The 11,436-nt window shown below is 38.5% G+C and overlaps 1 protein-coding gene across 1 annotated transcript; it reads right to left on the reverse strand.

Annotated features, from left to right (window-relative positions):
* Window positions 1–1,100: 1,100 nt before the first annotated feature.
* On the reverse strand, window positions 1,101–4,415 carry LOC149805060 (uncharacterized). The gene has a single exon (XM_089933528.1). The coding sequence runs from the start codon at window positions 4,413–4,415 to the stop codon at window positions 1,101–1,103; it is 3,315 nt and encodes a 1,104-aa protein (XP_089789654.1).
* Window positions 4,416–11,436: the final 7,021 nt, after the last annotated feature.

Below are 11,436 nucleotides of genomic sequence, written 5' to 3' on the forward strand. Positions count from 1 at the left end.
GTAGTCAAAACACTACTTGATTGGAAAACACACGTTGACTCGGCCTTCTCTCTGGCACGGTCACTTTCCCCTCCGCACTTGTACCCGTACGTCGGCATTGAATCGGTGGGTTATACTAGTTATGGCACACCAGACGTCATGGTATTCACAAGCCCATCCGGCTGCTCATAACCGGCGAGCTGAATATGGAAAATAAACACACCTTTCCAGTAGTCTATTTTAATTGGAATGGGTTTTGTTGCAACTACTTTAAGAATATACGATAGGCACGAAGTATGACATAGGAATGCTATGCAATAAAAACAGATATACGTAATGCTATGACATTAATACATACATAATATGTTTTCGAAATTAGTCGTGATAGCGACTAGATGAAATTAACTCGTTACCACATTGCCTAGGTTATATCTTAATAAACTGAATTGCAAATACGATAAACGATGTGACCACATAATACAACAATGAACGTGCTTTTACGAAACTGAATTATTGTAAATAATAAAAAGAGTTGACTAAAAAAAACATTCGACTCACCCAACTGTTTGGCTTTAACGAAATTACAATGGCACCTGCCCGACAGCTGAATATGTTTAAGAGCTTCCCTCTGTATTGGCTGTGCCCTTCAATATCTCTTCCCGATATATATAGTAGTGCGCACTAATACATTATTTCGCACGTGCCGCGCGAGCAATAAAAGCGTCACGCGATAAAATTACATTTACAGAAATATTACAGCGCGTGAAACAAGACAACCTGATTTAAATGAAAAGTATGGAAGACTAAATGAGCCATATCGGGCATTTCGTAACACACCTCCCCCTTCAGAAAAGTATACTTACTTTCTAAGACGACGAAATCACACGATATGGTCAACAGAATGGTTCAATTTCTACTGAGATAATCTGCACCTACATTTTCCGTGCCTTTGATGGCTTCAATCCGGAACCTGTAAGGTTGTAAAGATAAGGCCCATCGCATCAACCGTGAATTATTAATTTTGGCCTTATTGAGGTAAAGTAGAGGCTGATGGTCTGTTTCCAAAATGAATTCTCGGCCATGGAGGTAGGTTTGGAATTTATCTATTCCCCAGACTACTGCTAAGCACTCTTTCTATTACCCAGAAATTCCTTTCTCTCGGAAGCAATTTCCTGCTGCCGTAGGCGACTGGGAGTTTGATTCCATCCTGTTCCTGTAATAATACCGCCACTAGTCCTAACTCTGAAGCATCGGTTCTCAGAATGAACACTTTGTTCAGTTCTGGCAACTTTAGTATGGGGGGCTTCTGTGAGCAGCTTCTTTAAAGTATTAAAAGCTCTGTCCTGATTCTCCCCCCACTGAATTTTATTTGGCTGTCCCTTTCTGGTCAGGTCTGTTAAAGGACTCGCAATGGCCGCGAAATTAGGGATGAATTTACGATAATATCCTGCCAGGCCAATAAATGACCTAACTTGCTTCTTCGACACAGGTGGCACTGAATCCCTGATTACTGCAAGTTTCTTGGGGTCTGGTTTCAACTCATTTACCCTCCCAACTACGTGTCCTAAACATTCTAAACTTCCATACCCCACGTTGCATTTGGTAGGTTTTACAGTCAACTTATCTTTACGTAATCGATCTAGAACCCTGGCAACATCGCACAGATGCTCTTCCCATGTGTCGCTGTATATAAAGATATCGTCAATATAGGTTTCCACATGTTTCAGCCCTTGCATCACTTTCCGCATTAGCCTTACACAGCTAGCCCCAGCGTTTACCAACCCGAATGGTAAAACTCGAAACTGGTATAATCCACTCTCGGTGGCGAACGCAGTCATTTCTTTCGTTTCCACCGACAGCGGTATCTGCCAATATCCCATTGTCAGATCCAGCTTCGTAATATATTTGTGCCCTGCCATACGTACGAAGATGCTCTCTACGTCCGGTATGGGTTCGGCATCAAATACCGTTCGCGTTTTCAATTGGCGAAAATCAATGCAGAACCTGTTCGTGCCATCTTTCTTTTCAACTAGGACGACAGGCGATGCATAAGGTGAGCCTGACTTCTCTATGACTCCTAACTTAAGCATTTCTTCGACTTCCTTTTCGATGATATCTCTGGATGCATGAGGCATAGGGTAACCCTTGACCCGAAATGGTTCATGTGACGTAAGTTTAACTCTATGCTCTAGAACATCTGTCTGACCGGGTTTGTCCGAAAATACGTCTGGGTATTTGTCAACAAGATCCTGAGCCTCCTTTCTTTGATATTCCGTCAAATCGAGACTCACATTGACTCCAGTCTTACCCATCTCGTAAATCAGTAATCCATTCAAATTAAGTCCTGGAACGGACTCTTGTTCCTCATCATCCTCGATGATGGCTACACCGACTATGTTTAAAATTCCCTGTTCTGTATTTGCATTCGCTCGATCGTAATAGCGTTTTAATAAGTTAGCGTGGAACATGCGGGACTTCCCACCTACATCAATAGTATAATCCATACCTCCCTTTTCATCTACGACGGTATATGGACCTTCCCACTGTAACATTAACTTGTTTCTATCAGTCGGAAGTAAAACCAAAACTCTGTCCCCATTTTTGAATTTTCTATCGCGCGCTTTTGAATTATAATAGCGAGCCGCGCGACTGCTAGCTTGCCTTAACGTTTCTTGGGCTATTGCACAAGTTTCTCTCAATTTGTCCTTCAAATCACACACATACTGGTATGTGGTTCGAATCTCGTCATCTGTCTCGTCATCGGACCATAATTGTCTTAGAATTTTCATCGGTCCTCGCACGGTTCTGCCATATAAGAGTTCAAAAGGCGAAAACCCTAGACTCTCTTGAGGAACCTCTCGGTATGCAAACAATACTGCATGGAGATATCTGTCCCAATCGTTCGGACGTTCTGCACACATCCGTCGCAACATTTGTTTGAGTGTTCCATTGAACTTCTCAACTAGCCCATTGCACATTGGGTGGTACGGAGTGGTCCATAATTGCTTCATCGATAGAAGTCTGCTAACTTCTGCCATGAGTTCGGATGTGAACTGTGACCCACAGCCTGTCAGAATCTCTTCCGGTATACCCAGCCTACTAAACATTTCCACTAAGGCATCGGCCACTCGCTCAGTTTCGATGGATGGTAGAGCGACGGCTTCCGGGTACCTGGTTGCATAATCGACCATGGTCAAGATGTACCTATTCTTAGGATCTGTAAGAGGTGATAACGGACCAACAATATCTATCGCCACGCGCTTGAATGGAGTTTCAATCAAAGGCATTTTACCGATAGGTACGCGCTTGACTCTCCCTTTATGTTGCGTTTTTTGACAAATGTCGCATGATCTGCAATACCTAGTTACATCACCGTGAGCCCCTGGCCAGTAAAATTCCATAAACACTCGGTCTTTGGTTTTTGTAGACCCCAGATGACCCCCCATCGTCGACTCGTGTGCTAACTTCAACACATGCGGTCTATAGTTCTGTGGCACCACTACCTGTGTAAATCGTCTGCCTTCACGAGTAGTATGCTCCCTATGTAGAATATTGTTGTTATATTTAAATCTATGGCAACCGCCACCTTTACATTTCATGACTTCTCCCGACGCGGCTTTATTTCTGATTACCGACAACGACTCGTCTCTAGTTTGCTCCTTAATTAATGCACCTTTATTTATCATTGGTATAGCATCGGGTACTTTTAGCTTTGGCAAAGGTTTCTTTCTCTCAGCAGCTTGCGACCTAGTTTCAATAGCCATGGAAGTTGGAACATCGGCCATTGTTATCCCTGGTGCTATGGGATTCAATACCCCTTCTATGTTACCTACTATTAAATCATACAACGGTCGCTTTACGCAACACGCTGTCACTGCGCCTGTCCAATAGGGTGTTTCGATATGGACGCATGCAGTCGGCAACTGTACTGCAGTATTATCCATCATTCTGACAGACACTGTTTTTCCAAGGTATTGATCTGGCCTTACCAGACTCTGCTTAACAACAACAGTATTACATCCGGTATCTCTAAGTACTGAAGCCCTAACCCCATTCACTAACCCCTCGCTCTGTGTTGCTACGTTTGACACATTTTGATTGGAGCTACTCCTATTGCTCTCTACACGAGCTGACGAACCTACCATATACGAGACTCCTACAGTTTTTGATAAATCCCTCTTACGCTTCGGACACGCACTAGACATATGGCCCCATTCTCCGCAACTAAAACATTGTTTTCTCTGTCTATCCTGACTTCTAGGTCCCATCTGATCTGACCTAACTAATTCCCCCCTTCGGTTTTGTGGAAAACTCTTCCCGAAACTACTCTTATCTGAATTCACCTGCTTACTTTCCTTAGGACCCCTCGTGTCCCGGGCTACCACATTCAGAACCCCTCCGTGTGCGTCAGCGAATATATCTGCTTGTTTAGCCATTTCACTAGACCTATTAAAAGTTTTCTCTTTTAAGTATTGGAATAGTTCCTTACTACATACTGCTAGCAATTGATCTCTGATGAGAAAATCACATACTGCATCGTAAGCCTTTGCGACTCCTCCGCAAGCTAACCAACGGAATAGGTAATTAGATATCCTATATACAAACTGGTCAAAGCTTTCCCTTTTCTGGTTTACTAAATCGGAATTTTTCCCTAAAACCCTTTTCAGTAAGTTCAAACCTTTTTAGCAATGCATCCTTTAACAAATCGTAATTAGTTGCGTCTGTGCTCGGTATCCTAGAGTACACTTCTAAAGCTCTACCTTTCAGCAAAGTGCTAAGGTGTAATGCCCATTCTTCTTTTTTGAGTTTTTGCGCAGTAGCATCTCTTTCGAATCTTAACAGGTAACTATCCAAGTCATCTTTATTTTCTTCGAATGCTGGAAGTTGTGGTTGTTTGAATTTACCCAGCTGCGATACCCTATCGTTCTCTAGTCGAGACCGTTCTAATTCTAGCTTTTCCCTTTCAATACGCGCGCCCAGCTCTAATTTCTCGCGCTCTATTTCCTGTTCACGTTGAAACCTTTCTTTTTCGGCTTCCTTTTCCGCCTGAATTCTCTCCTGTTCGCGTTGAAACCTTTCTTTTTCTGCCTCTCGTTCTTCCTGGATTCTTTCCTTTTCAATGCGCGCGCTTAGTTCTAACTTCTCGCGTTCTGCTTCAAACCTTTCTTTTTCGGCCTCTCGTTCTTCGGCGAGTCGCTCTCGTTCTCTATTTTGTTCATCCTTAATAAACTGTCGTAAGGTTTCCCCTTCATATCCCAGTTGCTTACCAAGCTCTGCCAATTGGCTAGTGGACATGATTTTAAATACTAGTACGTTCTAAAACGAGCGTCAATAAATTAAATGCTTCTCTGATTAAAGATAAAGTTCAGTTTCGTTTACAATCAAATATACAATATTATTTCTCAAAACACCCCTGTCTCAAAGGCTTTCCCCGACACTGTTGGATGTGCAAACTCAAATTAACAATCCAAAAGTGTTCTCGGATAGAAAGTTGAATCCCATCGCTGCCACCAAAATTGTAACGTAGTCGAGCTGACCCTTTGAGACCGGGCAGGGTTTTAAAGAAACAATGAACACGTTCGTGGATGACAAATGACAATATATTAAACACTGGTACTAATGATATGAAAATAACAGAAAAGCATATAAAATGAATATAAAACACATACGATATATACTTTTGACTACTATGTCACATTCAAGTAGTCAAAAAGTTCTAGAAACACTATGTAAACTTCATGTATACAAATATCTCTAGCAAACTTTCATATAAACAAATGCTTTTTGCAAACCCATATAATCAACTACTGGTTGCAAACATTTATGTAGTCAGACACTACTGTCATAATTCACATGTAGTCAAACCACTACTTGTTATTGTTCTTTTACTTGTAGTCAATACACTACTTGTTATTGTACTTTACTTGTAGTCAAAACACTACTTGTTATTGTGCTTTACTTGTAGTCAAAACACTACTTGTTATTGTCCTTTACTTGTAGTCAAAACACTACTTGTTATTGTGCTTTACTTGTAGTCAAAACACTACTTGATTGGAAAACACACGTTGACTCGGCCTTCTCTCTGGCACGGTCACTTTCCCCTCCGCACTTGTACCCGTACGTCGGCATTGAATCGGTGGGTTATACTAGTTATGGCACACCAGACGTCATGGTATTCACAAGCCCATCCGGCTGCTCATAACCGGCGAGCTGAATATGGAAAATAAACACACCTTTCCAGTAGTCTATTTTAATTGGAATGGGTTTTGTTGCAACTACTTTAAGAATATACGATAGGCACGAAGTATGACATAGGAATGCTATGCAATAAAAACAGATATACGTAATGCTATGACATTAATACATACATAATATGTTTTCGAAATTAGTCGTGATAGCGACTAGATGAAATTAACTCGTTACCACATTGCCTAGGTTATATCTTAATAAACTGAATTGCAAATACGATAAACGATGTGACCACATAATACAACAATGAACGTGCTTTTGCGAAACTGAATTATTGTAAATAATAAAAAGAGTTGACTAAAATGAACATTCGACTCACCCAACTGTTTGGCTTTAACGAAATTACAATGGCACCTGCCCGACAGCTGAATATGTTTAAGAGCTTCCCTCTGTATTGGCTGTGCCCTTCAATATCTCTACCCGATATATATAGTAGTGCGCACTAATACATTATTTCGCACGTGCCGCGCGAACAATAAAAGCGTCACGCGATACGACGAAAAATTACATTTACAGAAATATTACGGCGCGTGAACCAAGACAATCTGAGTTAAATGAAAAGTATGGAAGACTAAATGAGCCATATCGGGCATTTCGTAACACCATCATTACTTTATGAGTTTTGCTGCGGAGGTAATGTAACCTATCTCCCTATATGAACTGGATTATTTCTTTGTCAAAGGTATCTATCATGCTGTCCTTTAAATCTGCCTAACTAAACATATATCATATGTTAATATACATATGTCTGAGCGACCTGCATTCGATCCATTATATTCAAATTTGCACGTGCCTACATTTGTAAGTTAGTTCGTAGTTTTTCTCAATTGTGTTGAATTTGTATACTCTTAGATTCCCCCCACCCCACCCCACCCCCACCCCACACACACAAGTCACTCCTAAATCTATTACACGTGCCGTTACAAGTTCTGGTTCGAGTCTAGGGTTGTTCCCCCGCCAGTTGCTCATTAACAGAATTTCAGTTTTTTGCATGATTAATTTTAGATTCTATTGCTTTCCTGAAGTCCACAAATTCCTTTTTTTATATGTTTGAAGGTGTAGGCAACGAATGTAAAATTTGTATTAGTCAAGAACATACTGTACCATTTTTAGTTCCTTTTTGAGGTTTGGGAGTTAAATTCCCTTTATATTTTTATTGTTATGTATTTTTATTCGGAGAGCTTCTATTGCTATTACATATAATAGCATCGATAAGGAACAACCCTGTCTCGCGGAACGTTCTATATTAAATTTCATCGTGCATATATAAGAAACTATATCTATTTAACTATACTCTATTCGGTCAAAATCCTTTTCTTGATATACAAGATCAAGGCCCCCACCTCTCCTTCAGTTTCCAAAAAATCAACCGCTGTTTTTAAGGTTAGAATTTTGTTATGAATATAATTATAATTATGTTTCCGACACATGTTTTAATTCTGTTAGAAAGGATCTTACTACGTATTTTATAGTCTGTATTTTAAAACGATATCGATACCCAACTGGTTATGTCTTTTACATCTCCTTTCCCCTTATACACAAGTGTTTCTACCCCTTCTTTCATCGTGGACGTCATTTCATTATTAAAAGGAATATTAACATATCATATCTTTAATATTGGAATTAAGAGATATTTTAAGGTAATATATAAATCTGTCGTTAAGCCACCAGAACCAACTGATTCTCCTTCATGGAGTTGCTTGAATCTGCAATTATTTCATTTGATATTATAAGTTTTTCGCATTGAGACCTAGAGTCCTGTGGGATTTGCGACATTTCTATATTCCCAGCGTATTCTTCTATCACTCCCCCCTCCCCGGGTGATATATTTGTGTAATGTTTAGTTCTTTTTAAAAGCTGTATATTTCTTCCATTATGTGTGTTGGTTTAGTTATGGTAACGTTATCTTTTTTAGTTTTTCCATATGCCTGCTATTTCCTTTTCTTATTTCTTCCATGATTTTAATCCTTCTTGCTTTATTATATAAATTGTAGAATTATCCTGCCATTATTTTGTACCAGGTAATTTGTAATCTTATAAAGCTTCGTACTTTCATCACTCTTATTTTATCATCTTCTTTTTGTATTTAAATATTTATTATTGTATTGCATTCTCTTTGCCTTCCCTGTCTTATGTTTTGTTTGGTTTGACAACATGTTTTGGTTATTGATTTAATTTTCTTCTTAATTCCCCTCCCCAACTGTTCCATTAGGTTGTAATATTCCCTATTTAAGAAGGTTTCTAACAGTACTTTAAGTATGGCTTTGTATTCTTCGTTTTCTACTACTGAGTTGTTTAATTGCTATAGGCTCTGACCCAATCTTGCCCAGCTTCACTTGGTAACAGGTAAATCGTAGCTAAATTAACGGTCGAATAATTCAGTTTTCTTGTATTTCTTTGCAGTTTTGACTGCATTATACAAATCTGTATTTCAGGATGCCTGAAACGGCTGCGATCAGTACACGTACTGATGAAAATAAAATTCAAACTTTCGCTTGCTATTATGGTGTATTTTTGTAACAGCTAGCAAAACTGTATATGAATTGGACGATGACGACTACATTTGAAACTATGTAAGTCAGCCAAGTCTAAAACTTTCATCAAACCTTTTAAAAAAGCATTTATTTATCAGTAAATTGTTTAAAGATAGTATATATCCTTTGGGTTGTCCCCTTGCCACACAAGTTTGGAAATAGTTCAGAGAGCTTCTCCGTTTACCATCATGGATATAAAAGCAAGGTATGCTGTTTATCGATAGAGGGTATTTGCTTCTATAGAGTGAATAATGGATATATTTCATTTATTTCATTTTTTGTGGATGGAATATATCGTTATTCACTCTGTACAAGCCGGTTTTACTTTATGTTCCACTCGAACGTATTGGCTAGCAAAATGTATAATAAATTGAAGTAGAAGCTCTCTTACTGGATAATGTCTCCTGATCACCATTTATTTTCTGCTGTGTTTTTTTCTTTATATTTGTACAGAAAATAGTAGTAGTCACAGAGCCTGCTTTCTGGCTGATTGGACCGATGTGGCCCAATTGTGCCCCGCACGTTAGTAAATTTTAAAAATATATCTATAGAGAGAAAGTAACTTTAAATCGATGGAAGAAATGTAAAGTTCGATATTGTATAAAACTTGTTTAAAAGTTTATTTCCATATGCAGTGCTCACAGGAGGTCCCTCGCGTAAATTCAGGGGTCCCGCCAAAATAATCCAAATCCAGCCCCGCATTTGCTAAGGCCACTGCTTAGTAATAACATAGTTCTCTTTCATAACTCAACGTTGGATATACATAATCAAAAGGAAAAATGAAAAGTAGGTTGCTGGATTCCAACCTGGTACACCTACGTGATATGTGGATATGTTTTCCATTAAACTAAGAATATTAGGAAAATACTCTTCGATGTTCATGGTTATAATGTTACCAACGTCTATCGATTACATTAGGACAAAACCAGTTTAATTTGATTGGTTGGTTGGTTGGTTGGTATGTGTACGTGTATAACACCAATTTATGTGGCTCTACAAGGCGGCCAGTATTTGTGGTGGAAGAAGAACCCGGGAAGAACCACTGACCCACATGAAGCTACTGGCAAGCTTTCTCGCACGCCCACGTAGGTAGAGTCGAGACTCGAACCCATGCGGACGGAGGGTAGTGACACTGATATAATAAAGGTGAGCGCATTAGACCACTCGGCCACCTGTGACCCCATTCATAATTGACTCCAGTGAATTATGCAAAGATATTTTAAATGGAAAATCCACTAATTTGCAGACTAGCATATAATAAAAATACGTATAATCATCTGAAATTCATGTACATAATGATTGCTATATACAGTAAACAAATAAAATAATTAAACAACAATCTCTCCTACAAAATATTTGCAAAATCGATCTATATCTAAATAACTACGCCTATCTTTAAGATTAAAACTTTATACAGTCCGAATTAAAACCATTACGCTATTCCGGATAAAGGCCAGTTATTCCAGTCCCGTTTAATAAGTATACTAAAACAGTCGTCTGATTACAAGAAGTGATCACATAAGCCAATATTTTATGGATGCTGACAGCAGAACCCCGATATTCAGACCGTCCAACGCATGCGATGACTTTATTTCCGTCTCGCTGGTAATCGTAATAGCTAAATACACTGTATATAATACTGTTAGGTGACGCACATAAATTATATCTGAGCGAGATATATACTAAACCTTTGGGCGACAATGAACCATTCGGCGACCGGTCGCCCAAAGGTTGGTTTTATGCATGAGTGTACATAGCTTTACCTTTCGGCGACAGTAAATGGGCGACAAAAAATGTATGTTTGTCATTTATTTTATTTTACCACTTTTTCCTGTATTTTCATATTCCTTTCAGTATTCTATACAGTATTCACTATATAGGCACAATCATGACCCACACATATTCAGAATACAACGATGTCGCCGAAAGGTTGCAATTTAGACGCTGTGCATATATATATATATATATATATATATATATATATATATATATATATATATATAATTATTGATGTGTATGATTGATTTACTTTATATTTGATTTAATTTAGTTGTTTGTTTGTTAGTTTAAAAGATTTTTATTATTCCATTACATTTTATTATAATGCAATTTTATTTACTGGATTTGACATTGTCCAGAAATTTATTTCAGTAGTAAACAACTAATAATAGAAACTTTGTATCTAACGCTGACCTATTTCCTCACCTTGACTCAGAACCAGTAAGAGTTGTTGTAAATAACCTTTATTCTTTTTTTTTAATTCTTTCTCAGAGTAAGATTTTTAAAGTGAAATCGAGGCCATATTTGGTGTACGTGTCCAAAGGATTGACCCACATCCGGGTATGTGATTTGCATTGTAGCTAGATTTATTACTGATGTTTTGAGAAATTATTATTATTCTTGCCTTCACATTTGAGAAGTTAAAGTGTTTTATGTTGTGACCAGTTTTTGGGTGAATTATTTTGTTTTCCTTAATTTATTTGGATTTCAAGTTTGTTTTCCCTGGAAATACTAGTGCTCTAAATTAATTCTTGGACAAGGACAGTTATCGCAATTTACACAGAATTCAAACACTGGAATATTATTTTATGTGATTCAACAAAGAACTGTTGACAAATCAGTACAACGCTGACCACAGCATACGTCATCACCTTCCATTTTGGATTTCATCGGG

This window comes from Sinohyriopsis cumingii, chromosome 2 (assembly GCF_028554795.1).
Source record: "Sinohyriopsis cumingii isolate HCF-2022 chromosome 2, ASM2855479v2, whole genome shotgun sequence".
Lineage (NCBI taxonomy): Eukaryota > Metazoa > Mollusca > Bivalvia > Unionida > Unionidae > Sinohyriopsis > Sinohyriopsis cumingii.